We start from the raw sequence: 19,967 nt of genomic DNA, 5'->3' as shown, positions 1-19,967 counted from the left end.
GACATATGTAGTTACAAAAATGATAGATTCTAAATAAAAATGGTTAATAAATATTTCGATATGTGAGAAAGAGGTTAAAAGTAAAAAAAAAATAATAATAATAATAATCGAGCGATTTACAAAAAAAAAAAAATTTAAATAAATAAATAAATTAGGAAAATGATAAAAATGTGGATGAAATGATGACAGAGAGGGAGGGAGAGAGATGGGAGGAGCTTTCTCTCTTTTCTTCTTCTTCTTCTTCTTTTTTGTCCAGTCAGAGGCGTCGACCGGGTCGGGCAGAGTCCGGACAGGAGGAGAACCAGTCGAACCTTTTTGTTTGTTTGTTTTTTGTTCTTCTTCTTCTTCTTTTGGAGCCCAGAGAGCGGGCGGAGGAGGAGGAGAGAGGAGCGATGTGCGGAGGAGCTGCCGGGCTGCGCTCCCACTGTGTGACTCGGTTCGGATGCTGAAGGAGGACTCGGAGGACGATGGGACCGACCTGCTCCTCCAGACACCTCGCGCTCTGTCTGGCTCTTCATTTAGGTCAGTCTGTGCTCTCTGACCGGACCTTTACCGGAACAAAGGCAGATTATTTCGTTTTTTAAATGAATCCTCTCCTTCATTCTGATGCATTCACGTGCTTTAGAATTTTACATTTTAACGCATATAAAATTCACGATGGCTTTAATCTGGCGGCGGTTTTTTATTATTATTTATTCTAACTGAAAATACATTTAACCCCCCTACGAAAATAAGATTTGAAATGTCTTTATTTTCGGGAAAAAAATTCGTTTCTCGGTCAAAATTCGTTTTTATTGTCTTTAAAAAATTAACCGGAGACTAGAGCGCGTGTTAATAATAACGAATTAAATGGTTCAAAGCCTCCTTTGATGTTGGTCGTAATAAAGCAGTGGAGGCACGTGCGTCGGCAGCACCGCACATACAGGCTGCGCGCGAGCGCGCACGTGTGCGTATGTGTGGGCTAACAAGGGGAATACCCCCCCCCCCCCCCACACACACAAATTTAGTTTATTTTCCACTTGATAATGTCACATTATTTTAAACATTTAAAGAGCATTTACGTCTTATTCACAGCAGAAAGGGAATAATCCCGAAAATATTTAAATACATTAACGAAAATAAAACAATAATAATAGCTAACAATGAGTTTAAAAAGAAACGAAAGAGCGGCGAATAAAGGCTGAACGTGCGCAAGTCAAAGTAGCGCATTTTGTACATTTTATGACAAAACTGTGAAGGAGTTTAAATACAGCAGCAGGAAAAAAAAAAAAAAACCTTCCCGGATCTGTCTAATACCTGGAAACACGACCACATATGAATGAAAATTAAACAACAGAAGAGAGTAGGTGTTTTTTTAATTTTTTATTTTGCATAACGGCACTGTGGAGGTGGCGCGTGCACGCGCGTGCACGCCGGGAGCCGAGGAAAGCGCCGAATTATTAAAGACGCAGAAAATCCTCCTCTGAGTTTTTGTCAGAGAGAACACATCTATCAAATATTAACACCTAAACCCGTTTCGGTGGCTTTGTGGATTCAGATTAATAAAAGAACCGAAAAGTAAAAAAAAAAAAACTTTCAATATTTCCACACATATGAATTAATTTGAATAAAAAAATGATTGAATTCGATTACTTTCTGAATCATCGAGTGTGTGTTGTGTGTTTTTTTTATTTCAATACTAATGTTCTGGTTCCGGTTTAGTAGTTTTTGGATTTGATGTTGAGAGTCAGTATAAATCCGAATCTGCAGCAGGAGACTATTTTAATTATTTTGTTAAAACCACTGAAGATTAAAACATTTTTGTGTTGCTGACTTCAAACTTTTTTTTCTCTTTGCGTGGAGCGCAGCGCGTGTGTGATACGAGTATTTTGCGTGGGCGTGTCCACGCGCTGCTCTGCAGGCAGCAGTGCGCGTTTCTATGCGCGTGCATGCAGCGAGCGAGCGCAGTCGGAGGCGTGAACCAAAACATGCGCGCGATTCAGTCGCACGGGACAGAAACTGAAATTAACTTAAAAGGACGCAAACGGAATTCATTTCTAAAAAAATAACAAGAACCTTCAGGTGCGCCCTTGTTTCAGTTGGGGTCAAACTGCACGTAGATTTGGCAGAAGTTTTACGTCGGATGCCCTTCATGGGGCGACAGTCAGGTCTGGACTTGAACCGGCAACCGTGCTGATCATTTATAATGAATAAAAAAAAAAATAAAGAAAGAAAGAAACGAAAAGAGAAAGAAATAAAACTAAAGCAAAAAGAAAGAAAACCAGATTGCATTTTCAGAACAGAAAAGGTCCTCTGAAAGTATTTTAAAAGGAAATAAATAATAGTAGTAATAATAATAATAAAAATACAATTACATGGATTTTATTTTGAAGAATTTTTCACATATGTTTAATAATAAAGGGAAAAACACAGTCAATGAATAAATATAAAATTTTGATTTGGTGGGACAGGCGCAAGCTCCCCCCCCCACCACCCTTGATTGGACTCAGAGGGTGTAGAAAATGAATGAATGAATGAACGAACGTTCCGTCATCAAATATCACGTGACTAAACGCAACAAACCATGTGAAAATTAAATAAGCCACACACACACACACACACACACACACACACACACACACACACACACACACACACACACACACACACACACACACACACACACATATATATACATATATATATATATATATATAAAGATTTATAGAAAATCAAATAATATTTTTTTAATAAAGAAAAACTCCAAGTTCATTTCATTCATGTTTCCTGCCCCAGACAGACAGACAGATAAGTGGACAGACAGACTGATCATCAAGTCTTTGTGTCAGTTTGGTGATGATGTAATGCTTTGTGTGCTCACAGGTTGGGGTGGGGGGTGGGGGGGTGAATCGTTTCACTCAGACAATGAAATATGAACTCGATTTACAACAAAAGACACAAAGTGTAAAAACGACATCCGTCCTTTCGTATTGAGTCCAGCTGCTTTTCACTCAAGTTCTCAGTCGCAGCATTTAATATAAACATAATGTGACTGAATGATCACTTTTACAGCCAGGTGGCTTCAGACACATCAGTGTGCAGCTCATCCTCAAAAAAACGGAGCAAGCTTGCACAAAGCAGAAGAGTGAGGGAAGCCACCAAGACTCATGACACCTCTGGAGATGTTTCAGGGGCCAGTGGCTGCAGGAGAGACTTCTGTCTCAGTGAGAGCGTCACAGTGGAGAACAAACCAAGACTTTGTCAAAAAGAAGAAGTGAAACTACAGCTGAATTTCCAAAAACCCTTAAAGTGAGAAACACTGAACAGTCCCTGACGCTCACACAGGCGGCGTGGAGGTGCCACACTGTGCCAACCGGCGCTCAGGCATCCGTGACATATGTCACAGATGTCTTAAAGAGCTCTTCTACATACACAGACACATATGATTAACATGATCTCATGAACATGTTTAACTCTAAGTGGCAAATCAGATGTGATTTTGCACATTATGACCCTCTTATTGATCAGCTTGTAAAGATTCTTTTATCCTTCTTTGACAGGCAGTGAAAATGATGTTTTGCTTGATATTTTATTTTATGTTTAATTTAGGTCCCGCTGATGGAATTTTTCATTCTGCAATTAAAGAACATAATTTTTTTGATGAAATTGCAGTTAAAAGAGGGCTTTAACCCCCAAACCATGAAAATATAAAAGCCAAAGCAGTGAAATGTTTATCAGCATTCTAAACTTAAACTTTTTTACTCACATTTAATATGAAAAGTTACTCAAAAACAACTAAAAGCTCATAAAAAGGAAGAAACACTGTGCAGAAACAAGTTATGATTTAAACCTATAATTTCGCCCACAAATGTTGAAAAAATAAATCTGGAAATAATAAAAAATAAAAATAAATAAATAAAAAACAAATAAACAAACAAATAAATAAAAAATGCAGTCACTATACAAAGCTGACTACTTTTTTCCACATTTGCTGTTTTTATTTTATTCAGTGATGTTGATTTAATTATTCACTTTTCTATTCCTTCACACTGAAAGGGGAATTTTTTTTTCTTTTTAATTTACAACAAAAATTATATGAATTTTTTATGTCATTCATCACATTTTTTTTTCTATTGGATGCCTTTACATAAAAAGGGAAAAAAGTGATCACACAAAAAAGAAAAAGTTAGTCTTAGAAGTTTAAATTTAATCCACATCAGTAGACAAGCTTATGAAAATAATAAACTGGAACTCAACAAAGAGATGTGCTTTAAAGTTTGAGTCTGTGACATATACAGGAAATTAAAGGGTGCAAAAATTTATTTGATTTGAGAATCAACAAAGATTAATATTAGGAAAAGTAAGAAAACTGATGACGTTTGAAGTTTTAAGGTTGAATTAAGAAGAAAAGTTATGAAAAGGCGGTTTATTTACTGAGGAAAAATAGAAAAAAGGACAAATGCAGAGAAATGTCATTGCAAAATGTGAAAAAGGTCTCTAAATAAGGATCAAAGTCAAAAGGTTCTACAGCTCCGCCCAGTGATTTATATTATATATAAAGTTCACACACATCTTCAACCGCTTAGTCCAATTAAGGGTCGCGGGGGGGCTGGAGCCTATCCCAGCAGTCATAGAGTGCGAGGCGGGGTACACCCAGGACAGGACGCCAGTCTGTCACAGGGCCAGAAACAAACAAACACAGACACACCCACACGCACACCTACGGACAATTTAAAGATCCCAATCCACCTAACCCGCATATTTTTGGATGTGGGAGGAAACCAGAGCACCTGGAGGAAACCCACGCAAACACAGGGAGAACATGCAAACTCCACACAGAAAGGCCACAGGCGGGAATTGAACCCATGACCTTCTCACTGTGAGGCAACAGTGCTGCCATATAAAGTTCAACATTTAAATAAATATTTTGAAAAATATTAAAAAGCTGAAGATGTGAAAAATCATAAACACTTTAAATTCTGAAGTTTAAAGGTTGAAGTATGAATGAGTACAAAAGTCTTTATGCAAAAAAAAAAAAGGCCAACTTTTTACTTCCAGTCACAGTGTCGCCTCCTACTGGTTAGCTGAAGAACAGGATCCTGGTTTTGTCAGAATTAGACTGTCGCCTGAGCAAATCAAAAGGCCAAGAAAACGTGTTAGCGCAATGAAGTGGTGATTTGTCCAGAATGCACTCGCCTTCTCCCAGTGCATGCTGGGAGAGGGTCGGGCGCTTCTGATGACCTCCGATGGGAAAACACAAAGCGCCTGGGTGGATGGTTTACTTCATGACTCTGGAATGGCAGGAAGTGGTGTTTTTGGATTCTCCTCTTAGTTGTGTCCTTTAAATATGGCTGTAAGCGGTGTAGCATGTGTGCTAAAGGGGCGGAGCTTATTTTTGTGGCATTATGAGCCTCTCAGGGGAATGTTGATTCAATTTCAAATTGACTTCTGATTTCAAATACTTTCCTTTACTCGCTTAACAGGCATTATGACATCACAAAGAATCTTTTTTTTTGTGATGTCATAATGACCTACAGACCTCAAGTATTCTAGTTTCAGATTTCGACCATCTGAAGAATCACAGAAACTTAAAAAAAAAAAAAAGGGAAAAAAAATCACTGTAACTGTCAAAGGCAATCAATTTAAATTTAAATTTTTAATTAGAAATTGTCCAATTTGTCCTCTAGGTCCAGGTGGGGAGCTGCAGACAAACATGGCTACCGGCTCATTTAAAGCTTAGTATTAAATGTATTTGTATCTAAATAAATTGACTGCATTTATATAGCGCTTTTCCATCTGCATCAGATGCTCAAAGTGCTTTACAATAATGCCACACATTCATCCCGATGTCAGGCTGCTGCCATACAAAGTACTCACTACACACCAGGAGCAACTGGGGGATTAAGGACCTTGCCCAAGGGCCCTTAGTGATTTTTTGGTCAGGATGGGATTTGAACCGAAGACCCTCTGGTCTCAAGTCCAGCGCTTAACCACTAGACCATCACCTCCCCCTAATTAACGCCGTCATTAATGGAAAGTTGCCCAAACGTCACAGAGACATGTTTGTGTGTAAGAGCCGTGTCCGTTCTACACGTCACGCTCCGTTAGTCAGCAGCCGTGCTCTTACCCAAACCAATCAATCAACCTGATCTCTGGCATAACGAAGCACGCACACGCGCCACGCCGAACCCACAGCCAGCTCACAGAGGTCACACAGAGGGGCGTATCTGTGCCGCGTAAAAGGGGGATGGAGGCGTGTCAGACCTGGCAACCCATGACGGGTCTGCCAGCCGAGTCGACTGAATTAATTAATTACCGATTGAAGCTTAAATAAACACCGTGGCTGCTGTTAATCAGTTTGTTTGTCGTTAAACTGGCTCGAGGACACGGCCGTCCTCGGGTTTGACAGCTGTCCTGCTGCTGTTGTCTCGTGTGCATCTGTGCAAAAACAATGTCAACTAGAAGGTCCTCAAAGAGCGCTGACCTGCGCCGAGGCCACGTGTCCCTGAAGGCTCCGAACCCTGTTCTGGATCCTGCAGAGACGGATACAGAGGGGGGGTCGAGAGGATCACAAACCCCCTCGAGGGGCTGAACAAAGGTGTGAAAAAATGTGAGAAATGTCTCAAAAACGTCTCACATAAACAAAGGCTGATTGAATGAGAAGATTTCCCACGTTGAAAATAAAAACTGTCTTCAAAACAATGATGAGAGACTTTCCGGGCTGCTTGCCCCGGGATCCCCCCAGCAGGGGCGTGCGTAGGGGGGCACCAAGTCACAAGATCTGATTTCAAATCAAATCCCTCAGTTTCTAGGATATTATCCATCTGATCACCAAGTTTCATCAACATCCTCTCACAACGGTTGGAGTTTAATGTTGCTAAGCGGCAAACGTTTTTCTCAATCTCACAAGTCATTTCCATAATGTATCATCTCCCAAATCAAATCACTTATTTCCTGGAACCTCATCTGTCGACTCACCAAATTTAACTGAAATCTGTTCATTAGGTTTTGAATGATCCTGCTAACAAACAGCCGCAAAACATTTCAACATTTTTAAATGTGTACACTGCACCACCCAAGCGTGCACAGAAACCTTCAATGAATGAAGGAGAGAAATTAACGGAAAAAGAGAAGGAAGTGGGCGGTTTGGAACAGAGTTCAATTGGGAACCAGATTAACCGTTTCGATGGGTGACGGACATCAACGTAAGAAAAGAACTAAACAGGTTTCAGGCTCCTGCACATTTTAGCCAACAGTTGTCTGGACTGATGTCGGGAAGTTAAATCTGATTTAAATCGCAAACAACCAGGCGGAGCTGCTGAACGTCACCATCCCCATGAAACCAGCAGGGGGCAGTAAACATCAACCTCAAAATTTACAGCACAAAATACGAAGGTTTAATTCAGCGGCGTGACCGCGCTGGGAATGGTGACATTATGACACACAGCATGGAAGCGATCATCGTAACGAATGTGAAGAAAATCCACAAAGTCCTCACAGAGATCGAGCTCCAGACAGACGGACGCGAACCCGACGTTCTACAACCATCTGCTTTGAACTCAGAGTGCATCAGAAACATGGCGGTGTTCTCAAATAAGTTTGCAGCGAACACACAGCCAGCACTCGAGAACATCTGGACCTCTTCTTGAAGAGGTCCAGATGTTCTCGAGGAAACCTCTAATCATCTCCTGCCTGGATGACTGACAGATCACAGGCTGGAGTGTGAATGTAAACTTGTTCTGTGGCTCTTCTGTCCTCATCTTCCCCGTCCCTCCTCTCTTATTTGTGTCTTGTCCCCGTCCTCCGTCCCCCCTCCAGTCTCTGTGCTGCAGATGGTCCTGGTCAGCGCTGGTCAGTGTGACTCGGTCTTCAAAGGTTTCTCGGACTGTCTGCTTCAGTTAGGGGAGAACATGGCCAACTATCCCCAGGAGCTGGACGACAGGAAGAACCTGCACAAGATCTGCACGTAGGTGTCTCACTCACAGACGCAGTTTGGTTCTGATCCAATCACAGGTCCAGATCTTGGTAACTGCTGGCTCTTGGTTAAAGGCTGCGCTCTACTGAGTGCAGCTCTTTTATTTTCTTCAGGATCTGACAGAGAAGATCAGACTCTGTTGTCCTCGTGCTCCACACTCACAATTTTACACATGAAAACAAGAAAAATAAAAAGATTCCCGCCTGTCGGTGTCTGTTTACAAAGGGGGTGGGCAGCGAACCATCTGGCCCCTCCCATTTCACACCCCTCACCCGTCCCTGCAGCGGGTGGGCACCAGATGGCACAGCGCACCCCCCACACAAAGGTTTATTTAATTCACTGACGGCTCCATCACCGCCGTGTGGGGGCATGGCAGACAGGACACATTAACACGCCCACACGCGCACGTGCACAGGATAATTGCTCAGAGATGTAGCATCGACACGGCAAAGGTCACAAGGTCAACATCAATAAGAGCAGATTGGAAGATTAGATTAGATACGGTGTGACAGCAGAGGGGGAGGGAAAGAGAGAGAGAGAGAGAGAAGAGGAACAGATGAGGCAAAAACAAACGAAGGCAAAAAAGAGGGAGGGGAAAACCCCCTGCACAAAAAGAGGACAGAATAATGAAGGGAGGAAACCAGAAGAAAAAGAATAAAGGAGTGAAAGTGTAAGGATGAGGACACTTCAGTATGTAAATATCAAAGGACCAGAGAGGAGAGGAAGAAAGGAGTCAGGTGAGGAGACAAGGATGCAAGCATGGACAGAATGGTAAAGGAAGTAAAGAAAGGACAGAGGAGGAACAGAAAGGAGGCATGGATGAAGAAAAGGAAGGAGGCTGAAAAATAAAGAGCAAAACATTCGAGTTAGTGTGATGGGAAAACATTCACTCGAGTCAAAACACTCACTAGAATCAGTGTGATGGCAAAACATTCATTCGACTTAAACATTCACTCGAATCAAAACACTCACTTGAGTCAGTGTGACAGCAAAACATTCACTCGAGTCAAAACACTCACTCGAGTCAGTGTGACAGCAAAACATTCACTCGAGTCAAAACACTCACTGGAGTCAGTGTGACAGCAAAATTTTCACTCGAGTCAAAACACTCGAATCAGTGTGACAGCAAAATATTCACTCGCATAAAAACATTCACTCGAGTCAACACACTCACTCGAGTCAGTGTGACAGCAAAACATTCACTCAAGTCAACATGACGGCAAAACATTCACTTGAGTCAAAACATTCACTCGAGTCAAAACATTCACGAGTCAGCGTGACGGCAAAATATTCATTTGAGTCAAAACATTCACTCGAGTCAAACATTCACATGCGTCAGTCAGTGTGACGGCAAAACATTCACTCGAGTCAGTGTGACAGCAAAACATTAATTCGAGTCCAAACATTCACTCAAGTCAGCATGACGGCAAAACATTCGCTCGAATAAAAACATTCACTTTCGTCAGTCAGCGTGACAGCAAAACATTAACTCGAGTTAGCGCAACGGCAAAACATTTACTCAAGTCAAAACATTCATGCGCATCAACGTGACAGCAAAACATTCATTCGAGTGCAAACATTCACTCAAGTCAGCATGACGGCAAAACATTCACTTGAGTCAAAACATTCACTCGAGTCAAAACATTCACGAGTCAGCGTGACGGCAAAATATTCATTTGAGTCAAAACATTCACTCGAGTCAAACATTCACATGCGTCAGTCAGTGTGACGGCAAAACATTCACTCGAGTCAGTGTGACAGCAAAACATTAATTCGAGTCCAAACATTCACTCAAGTCAGCATGACGGCAAAACATTCGCTCGAATAAAAACATTCACTTTCGTCAGTCAGCGTGACAGCAAAACATTCACTCGAGTTAGCGCAACGGCAAAACATTTACTCAAGTCAAAACATTCATGCGCATCAACGTGACAGCAAAACATTCATTCGAGTGCAAACATTCACTCAAGTCAGCATGACGGCAAAACATTCATTCAAGTCCAAACATTCACGCGAGTCAGTGTGACAGCAAAACATTCACTCGAGTCAAAACATTCACGCGAGTCAGCGTGGCAGCAAAACATTCACTCGAGTCAGCGTGGTGACAAAACATTCGAGTCAAAACAATCACTCGAGTCAGCGTGACGGCAAAATATTCACTTGAGTCAAACATTCACACACGTCTGTCATTCACACGTGTGATGGATTCACTCGAGTCAAAACACTTGCTCGAGTCAGTGTGACAGCAAAATATTCACTCGCATAAAAACATTCACTTGAGTCAAACATTCACAAGCGTCAGTCAGTGTGACAGCAAAACATTCACTCGAGTCAAAACACTCACTCGAGTCAGTGTTGCAGCAAAATATTCACTCGAGTCAAAACACTCACTCGAGTCAGTGTTGCAGCAAAATATTCACTCGCATAAAAACATTCACTCGAGTCAGTGTGGCAGCAAAACATTCATTTGAGTCAAAACATTCACTTGAGTCAGAACATTCGCTCGAGTCAGCGTGACGGCAAAATATTCGCTTGAGTCAAAACATTCACTTGAGTCAAACATTCACACGCGTCAGTCAATGTGACGGCAAAACATTCACTCGAGTCAGCGTGACAGCACAACATTCACTCAAATTAACGTGACGACAAAACATTCAGTCAAGTCCAAACTTTCACTCAAGTCAGCATGACGGCAAAACATTCACTCAAGTCAGCATGACAGCAAAACATTAATTTGAGTCCAAACATTCACTCAAGTCAGCATGACAGCAAAACATTAATTTGAGTCCAAACATTCACTCAAGTCAGCATGACAGCAAAACATTAATTTGAGTCCAAACATTCACTCAAGTCAGCATGACGGCAAAACATTCGCTCGAATAAAAACGTTCACTTACGTCAGTCAGTGTTATGGCAAAACATTCACTCAAGTCAGCGTGACAGCAAAACATTCACTCGAGTCAAAACATTCACTTGAGTCAAACATTCACTCGAGTCAGCGTGACAGCAAAACATTCACTCAAGTTAGTGCGACGGCAAAACATTTACTCGAGTCAAAACATTCATGCGCATCAACGTGACAGCAAAACATTCATTCGAGTGCAAACATTCACTCAAGTCAGCATGACGGCAAAACATTCACTCGAGTAAAAACATTCACGCGAGTCAGCGTGACAGCAAAACATTCACTCAAGTCAAAACATTCACACGAGTCAGCGTGACAGCAAAACATTCACTCGAGTCAAAACATTCACTTGAGTCAGTGTGACGGCAAAATATCCACTTGAGTCAAAACATTCACTCAAGTCAGCGTGACAGCAAAATATTCACTTGAGTCAAAACATTCACTCGAGTCAGCGTGGAGTCAAAGCATTCACTTGAGTCAAAACATTCACTCGAGTCAACGTGACGGCAAAATATTCACTTGAGTCAAAACATTCACTTGAGTCAAACATTCACATGCGTCAGTCAGTGTGACAGCAAAATATTCACTCGCATAAAAACATTCACTCGAGCCAGCGTGGCGGCAAAACATTCATTTGAGTCTAAACATTCACTTGAGTCAAACATTCACATGCGTCAGTCAGTGTGACGGCAAAACATTCACTCGAGTCAGTGTGACAGCAAAATATTCACTCGCATAAAAACATTCACTCGAGTCAGCGTGGCGGCAAAACATTCATTTGAGTCAAAACATTCACTTGAGTCAGAACATTCACTTGAGTCAGAACATTTACTCGAGTCAGCGTGACAGCAAAATTTTCACTTGAGTCAAAACATTCATTTGAGTCAAGTGAAAATTTTGCAGTCACGCTTACTCGAGTGAATGTTTTGCCGAGTGAATGTTCGTGACAGCAAAACATTCACTCAAGTCAGCGTGACAGCAAAACATTCACTCGAGTCAAAACATTCATGCGAGTCAGCGTGACGGCAAAACATTCACTCGAGTCAAAACATTCACTTGAGTCAGCATGACGGCAAAATATTCATTTGAGTCAAAACATTCACTTGAGTCAAAACATTCACTCAAGTCAGTGTGACAGCAAAATATTCACTTGAGTCAAAACATTCACTCGAGTCAGCGTGGTGGCAAAACATTCACTTGAGTCAAAACATTCACTCGAGTCAGCATGATGGCAACACATTCACTCAAGTCCAAACATTCACTCAAGTCAGCATGACGGCAAAACATTCACTTGAGTCAGCGTGACAGCAAAACATTCACTCGAGTCAGCGTGACAGCAAAACATTCACTCGAGTCAGTGTGACAGCAAAATATTCACTCGAGTCAGTGTGACAGCAAAACATTCACTCGAATCAGTGTGACAGCAAAATATTCACTCGAGTCAGAGTGACAGCAAAACATTCACTCGAGTCAGTGTGACAGCAAAATATTCACTCGAGTCAGCGTGACAGCAAAACATTCACTCGAGTCAGTGTGACAGCAAAACATTCACTCCAGTCAGCGTGACAGCAAAACATTCACTCGAGTCAGTGTGACAGCAAAATATTCACTTGCATAAAAACATTCACTCGAGTCAGCGTGGCGGCAAAACATTCATTTGAGTCAAAACATTCACTTGAGTCAGAACATTCACTTGAGTCAGAACATTCACTTGAGTCAGAACATTTACTCGAGTCAGCGTGACGGCAAAATTTTCACTTGAGTCAAAACATTCATTTGAGTCAAGTGAAAATTTTGCCATCACGCTGACTCGAGTGAATGTTTTGCCGAGTGAATTTTCGTGACAGCAAAACATTCACTCGAGTCAAAACATTCATGCGAGTCAGCGTGACAGCAAAACATTCACTCGAGTCAAAACATTCACTTGAGTCAGCATGACGGCAAAATATTCATTTGAGTCAAAACATTCACTTGAGTCAAAACATTCACTCAAGTCAGCGTGGTGGCAAAACATTCACTTGAGTCAAAACATTCACTCGAGTCAGCATGATGGCAAAACATTCACTCAAGTCCAAACATTCACTCAAGTCAGCATGACGGCAAAACATTCACTCGAGTCAGCGTGACAGCAAAACATTCACTCGAGTCAGCGTGACAGCAAAACATTCACTCGAGTCAACGTGACAGCAAAACATTCATTCGAGTGCAAACATTCACTTACGTCAGTTAGTGTGACGGCAAAACATTCACTCAAGTTAGCGTGACAGCAAAACATTGACTCGAGTCAGCGTGACAGCAAAACATTCACTCGAGTCAGCGTGACAGCAAAACATTCACTCGAGTTAGCGCGGCGGCAAAACATTTACTTGAGTCAAAACATTCATGTGCATCAATGTGACAGCAAAACATTCATTCGAGTGCAAATATTCACTCAAGTCAGCATGACGGCAAAACATTCACTCAAGTCAAAACATTCACTCGAGTCAGCATGATGGCAAAACATTCACTCAAGTCGAAACATTCACTTGAATCAAAAACAGTCACACGAGTCAGCCTGACGGCAAAACATTCACTCAAGTGAAAACATTAATTTGAGTTATTGTGATGGCAAAACATTCACTTGAGTCAAAACATTCACTCGAGTTAAACAATCACACATGTCAAAGTGACAGTTAAACAGTCACTCAAGTCAAAACATTCACTTGAGTCAGTATGACAACAAAACATTCACTCAAGTCAAAACATTCACTCGAGTCAAACATTAACTCGAGTCAGCGTGATGGCAAAATGCTCACTTGAGTCAAAACATTCGCTCAAGTCAGCGTGATGGCAAAACTTTCATTCGAGTCAAAACATTATCTCGAGTCAATGTGATGGCAAAACATTCACTCAAATCAAAACATTCACTCGAGTCAACGTGAGGCAAAACTTTCACTCGAGTCAAACATTCACGCGAGTCAGCATGACGGCAAAACATTCACTCAAGCCAAAACATTCACTCGAGTCAGCGTGACAGCAAAACATTCACTCAAGTCAAAACATTTACTCGAGTCAAACAATCACACGTGTCAACGTGACAGCTAAACAGTCACTCAAGTCAAAACATTATCTTGAGTCAGCGTGATGGCAAAACATTCACTTGAATCAAAACATTCACTCGAGTCAGCATGATGGCAAAACATTCACTCGAATCAAAACATTCACTCCAGTCAGTGTGATGGTAAAACATTCACTCAAGTCAAAACATTATCTCGAGTCAGTGTGATGGCAAAACATTCACTCGAGTCAACGTGAGGCAAAACATTCACTCGAGTCAAATATTCACGCGAGTCAGCATGACAGCAAAACATTCACTCAAGTCAAATCATTCACTCGAGTCAAAACATTAACTTGAGTCAGCGTGAAGGCAAAGCATTCACTCAAGTCACAAAATTCACTAGAATCAAAACATTCACTCGAGTCAATGTGATAGCAAAACATTCACTCGAGTCAACACATTCACTCGAGTCAGTGTGGCAGCTTCCTCTGCCTTGTGTTTGACTCCTCCCACCCAGACTCTGCCCCGAATGACCAGAGAGTCTTTTAGCTGTCAGCGGAGTGAGTCTGATTGACTACCACATTCACAGCGCCTCCTGCTGGCCTCCGTCACACTAACAAAACATTTGCTGGAGTCAACATGGTTTTTTATGCTTTCTGGTTTTTGTTCTCTACATGCAGACTGCAGTCTACCAACAGTGTTCACTTTTTAATTCACTTTTTGTTCACCGTTTCCACAAACTAATACAGCAATTGTCACATTCCAGAGCGGCGAGCAGATCGGACAGTCCGGCTTCCTGTCGTGTTCTTTTCTGGGTGCAAGTGTCTTTTTCCTGTTGCAGTGTATGCGATCGGCTCCACAAAACACCTGGTCCTTTTTTTTTTCTTTTGTGGATCCACTCCAAGTGGCAACCAGGAGGAAAAGTTTATTACTGCAGATTTGTTTCTCAAGATGTATAATAACAGTGACAAAAACTCATCTGTGACAGCAGACAGATGCATGGTTCTGGATGAGTACTTCATAATTGCTGTACACTGTAAGCTAGCTGTTAGCCATTTATTGTTGTTACAGAAACAAATGCCACTCACTGACTTTTTTCTTCTCACCTTAAAAAAGTTAACGTATTTTCCTGTAGTATATGTAGCAGTGTTTTTTTTTTGTTGTTTTTAACTACATTGTAGTTGGGGAGGCCCTGTGACTTATACTCCAGAAAATATGGTATGTGGACACGGGCTTTATGTCTTCTGAGTATAAAAAAAAACACTCTAATCTCGCAAATTCCACAAAAAATACAGAATTGTCCTTTATTTGACAATTAATTGTGTCCTGTATTGAGTCAATACGGGACACAAATTGTTCCATATTTTCATAAATATTATTATTGCACACTTCAGTGACTGCACAGTTTATCATTAACAGGTCCGTCTTAACAAAGCGCTTACAGCTTTAAGTTGGACTAAATGCTTTTTTCAAAATTAAATATACCAACCACTTCTTGGGCGGTGGTCGTGGTCCTGAGGACCCGTGGTGGACGTCCTTTATTTTCATTTCAGAAAGGTGGCAACCCTACATAACATGATGCTAATGGGCTAACATTAGCATGAACATTCACTCGTGTCATAACGTGATGCTAACAAGTGTCATATATGCTATGCTAATAGGCCCATTTTAGCATGAAAACCCGCTGTTATCACACAGTGCGATGCTAACTGGTGTCACGTAACCTGAGATGCTAGCAGGGTAATGATAGCATGAGTTGAGTGCCTCTGTTTTGATCAGCGGTATTTAAGATGTGCTTTTACAAAAGTCTCCACACTGTCTGAAAAAATTTAAACAATAAATAATTGCTATTTGCCAGACAAACTAACAGACCCACATATTTGGGCCTGAGATTATGTTGATTATGTTCTACAACCCCTGGCAAAAATTATGGAATCACCGGCCTCGGAGGATGTTCATTCAGTTGTTTAATTTTGTAGAAAAAAAGCAGATCACAGACATGACACAAAACTAAAGTCATTTCAAATGGCAACTTTCTGGCTTTAAGAAACACTATAAGAAATCAGGAAAAAAAATTGTCAGTCAGTAACGGTTACTTTTTTAGACCAAACAGAGGGGGAAAAAAAATGGAATCACTCAATTCTGAGGAAAAAATGATGTAATCATGAAAAACAAAAGCACGCTCCAACACATCACTAGTATTTTGTTGCACCACCTCTGGCTTTTATAACAGCTTGCAGTCTCTGAGGCATGGACTTAATGAGTGACAAACAGTACTCTTCATCAATCTGGCTCCAACTTTCTCTGATTGCTGTTTCCAGATCAGCTTTGCAGGTTGGAGCCTTGTCATGGACCATTTTCTTCAACTTCCATCAAAGATTTTCAATTGGATTAAGATCCGGACTATTTGCAGGCCATGACATTGACCCTATGTGTCTTTTTGCAAGGAATGTTTTTACAGTTTTTGCTCTATGGCAAGATGCATTATCATCTTGAAAAATGATATCATCCCCAAACATCCTTTCAATTGATGGGATAAGAAAAGTGTCCAAAATATCAACGTAGACTTGTGCATTTATTGATGATGTAATGACAGCCATCTCCCCAGTGCCTTTACCTGACATGCAGCCCCATATCATCAATGACTGTGGAAATTTACATGTTCTCTTCAGGCACTCATCTTTATAAATCTCATTGGAACGGCACCAAACAAAAGTTCCAGCATCATCACCTTGCCCAATGCAGATTCGAGATTCATCACTGAATATGACTTTCATCCAGTCATCCACACACACACCAATTAGCTAAACTGCAGGATTGTCTTACAGACATAAAGACATGGATGACCTCTAATTTCCTGCTTTTAAACTCAGATAAAACTGAAGTTATTGTACTTGGCCCCACAAATCTTAGAAACATGGTGTCTAACCAGATCCTTACTCTGGATGGCATTACCCTGACCTCTAGTAATACTGTGAGAAATCTTGGAGTCATTTTTGATCAGGATATGTCATTCAAAGCGCATATTAAACAAATATGTAGGACTGCTTTTTTGCATTTACGCAATATCTCTAAAATCAGAAAGGTCTTGTCTCAGAGTGATGCTGAAAAACTAATTCATGCATTTATTTCCTCTAGGCTGGACTATTGTAATTCATTATTATCAGGTTGTCCTAAAAGTTCCCTAAAAAGCCTTCAGTTAATTCAAAATGCTGCAGCTAGAGTACTGACAGGGACTAGAAGGAGAGAGCATATCTCACCCATATTGGCCTCTCTTCATTGGCTTCCTGTTAATTCTAGAATAGAATTTAAAATTCTTCTTCTTACTTATAAGGTTTCGAATAATCAGGTCCCATCTTATCTTAGGGACCTCGTAGTACCATATCACCCCAATAGAGCGCTTCGCTCTCAGACTGCAGGCTTACTTGTAGTTCCTAGGGTTTGTAAGAGTAGAATGGGAGGCAGAGCCTTCAGCTTTCAGGCTCCTCTCCTGTGGAACCAGCTCCCAATTCAGATCAGGGAGACAGACACCCTCTCTACTTTTAAGATTAGGCTTAAAACTTTCCTTTTTGCTAAAGCTTATAGTTAGGGCTGGATCAGGTGACCCTGAACCATCCCTTAGTTATGCTGCTATAGACGTAGACTGCTGGGGGGTTCCCATGATGCACTGTTTCTTTCTCTTTTTGCTCTGTATGCACCACTCTGCATTTAATCATTAGTGATCGATCTCTGCTCCCCTCCACAGCATGTCTTTTTCCTGGTTCTCTCCCTCAGCCCCAACCAGTCCCAGCAGAAGACTGCCCCTCCCTGAGCCTGGTTCTGCTGGAGGTTTCTTCCTGTTAAAAGGGAGTTTTTCCTTCCCACTGTAGCCAAGTGCTTGCTCACAGGGGGTCGTTTTGACCGTTGGGGTTTTACATAATTATTGTATGGCCTTGCCTTACAATATAAAGCGCCTTGGGGCAACTGTTTGTTGTGATTTGGCGCTATATAAAAAAATTGATTGATTGATTGATCCACAGTCCACGATTGCTTTTCCTTAGCCCATTGTAACCTTGTTTTCTTCTGTTTAGGTGTTAATGATGGCTTTCGTTTAGCTTTTCTGTATGTAAATCCCATTTCCTTTAGGCAGTTTCTTACAGTTCGGTCACAGATGTTGACTCCAGTTTCCTTCCATTCGTTCATTTGTTTTGTTGTGCATTTTTGATTTTTGAGACATATTGCTTTAAATTTTCTATCTTGATGCTTTGATGTCTTCCTTGGTCTACCAGTATGTTTGCCTTTAACAACCTTCCCATGTTGTTTGTATTTGGTCCAGAGTTTAGACACAGCTGACTGTGAACAACCAACATCTTTTGCAACATTGCGTGATGATTTACCCTCTTTTAAGAGTTTGATAATCCTCTCCTTTGTTTCAATTGACATCTCTCGTGTTGGAGCCATGATTCATGTCAGTCCACTTGGTGCAACAGCTCTCTAAAGTGTGATCACTCCTTTTTAGATGCAGACTAACGAGCAGATCTGATTTGATGCAGGTGTTAGTTTTGGGGATGAAAATTTACAGGGTGATTCCATAATTTATTCCTCAGAATTGAGTGAGTCCATATTTTTTTCCTTCTGCTTGGTCTAAAAAAGTAACCGTTACTGACTGCCACAATTTTTTTTTCCTGATTTCTTATAGTGTTTCTTAAAGCCAGATAGTTGCCATTTGAAATGACTTTAGTTTTGTGTCATGTCTGTGATCTGCTTTTTTTCTACAAAATTAAACAACTGAATGAACATCCGCCGAGGCCGATGATTCCATAATTTTTGCCAGGGGTTGTAGAATATCAGCCATGAAGGATTATTACAATCCCTCATGTGTGTTCGTTTGGGTGTCTAGCGCCACCATCTGACAGCTTGGTGAAACTGGAGCTGAAATACCAACTGTCAATTTCCACAGATTTTGCGATAAAAATGTTCAGTATAGCACCACTCTCTGTTCAATTGGTAGAACTGCACCTGAAACATCTTTTGCTGTTGTGTGTGTGCGCGCGTGTGTGTGGTTGGGGTGGGGGTGGATTATGAATCAGATTTACTGTCTAAGGTGATGTAAAAAAGCCTTTTCCGCCCTCGCTTGCCTTTATGTTGCTGAACTCTTCACTTCCTGTCAGATTCCGGGATGACTTCCACTCTTGGCATTCCTTCCCCAGAATGATGCTTTTGGTTGCTCGTCAGCCTTTACTGCAGTCACGTGGCAGTGGTGCTAACACTCGCTGTGCTTTCTCCTGCCAGTTACTGGGACGACTTCCACGCCTGTGCCACCACGGCTCTGGCAGACTGCCCACAGGGAGCCACGGACCTTTGGGAGAAACTGAAAAAGCAGTCCCGCAACTTGGAATTCCGTGGGAGTTTGTTTGAACTTTGTAGCAGCGGCAACTCAGCTACCACAGCAGCTGACGCCAGGAGCCTCGCCCTGCTTCTACCCACCATACTGACTTGGCTGGCGTTTTAACAGAAACAAGGAAACGGGGCAAAAAAAAATACAGAAAACTAAGCAAAAAAACAAAACCCAAAATAAAACAAAATGTTGAGCCAAAAGAATAAAAAACAACTGAAAAAAGAAAAGAGATAATGAGCGAGAGCTGCTCTTCAATACTGAAAATACGACATCATCGGCTGAATTCATGGTGACAAAAGTAGAAAACTATACTCCAAAAAGGATTTCACGGCATCACAGTAAGGGGCGCGGTCTGACGGGACAGCCGCCCGCCCGGAGCACTCATCCAATCACACGCTGACTGACCCGGAGGTCGATAACATGAAATATTCAACACATTGTCCAGCTGAAATGATGAAAATTTGATGGATCTTTGCTCGCTTACAACTGTGGAATTACACAGTATTAAAATCAAGCATGAATTATTGATGATGGGCGGGCAGGCCGAGGCCACGCGCTGTGACGGCCGCGCGCTGACACACAATCAGGCTATATGTTAGACTTCCCGCGTAGCCTAAGGTGCGTATTTATAGGGAATGAGAGGCAACGTTTAACACCATAAAATCAATAAAACAGACCAAGACTGTAATTATGG

General features: G+C 41.5%; 1 protein-coding gene across 1 annotated transcript; it reads left to right on the top strand.

The window, feature by feature from the left end:
* The first annotated feature begins 354 nt into the window (after positions 1-354).
* Positions 355-19,733, top strand: nrn1a (neuritin 1a). The gene is made up of 3 exons (XM_034185335.1): positions 355-522; positions 7,798-7,945; positions 19,168-19,733. The coding sequence occupies exons 1-3, from the start codon at positions 468-470 to the stop codon at positions 19,385-19,387; spliced, it is 423 nt and encodes a 140-aa protein (XP_034041226.1). The 5' UTR covers positions 355-467; the 3' UTR covers positions 19,388-19,733.
* Positions 19,734-19,967: the final 234 nt, after the last annotated feature.

The sequence above is a fragment of the Thalassophryne amazonica genome, chromosome 1 (assembly GCF_902500255.1).
Source record: "Thalassophryne amazonica chromosome 1, fThaAma1.1, whole genome shotgun sequence".
Taxonomy (NCBI): domain Eukaryota; kingdom Metazoa; phylum Chordata; class Actinopteri; order Batrachoidiformes; family Batrachoididae; genus Thalassophryne; species Thalassophryne amazonica.
The sequence above is the reverse complement of the archived record's forward strand: the minus strand, read 5'-3'. Positions and strand labels throughout refer to the sequence as shown.

Bases quoted from the DNA above. Each gene is read 5' to 3' on its own strand.
- nrn1a (XM_034185335.1), top strand. From the start codon at position 468: ATGGGACCGACCTGCTCCTCCAGACACCTCGCGCTCTGTCTGGCTCTT. The intron at 523-7,797 runs GTCAGTCTGTGC...TCCCCCCTCCAG, and splicing joins CTGTCTGGCTCTTCATTTAG to TCTCTGTGCTGCAGATGGTC. The intron at 7,946-19,167 runs GTAGGTGTCTCA...TTCTCCTGCCAG, and splicing joins AACCTGCACAAGATCTGCAC to TTACTGGGACGACTTCCACG.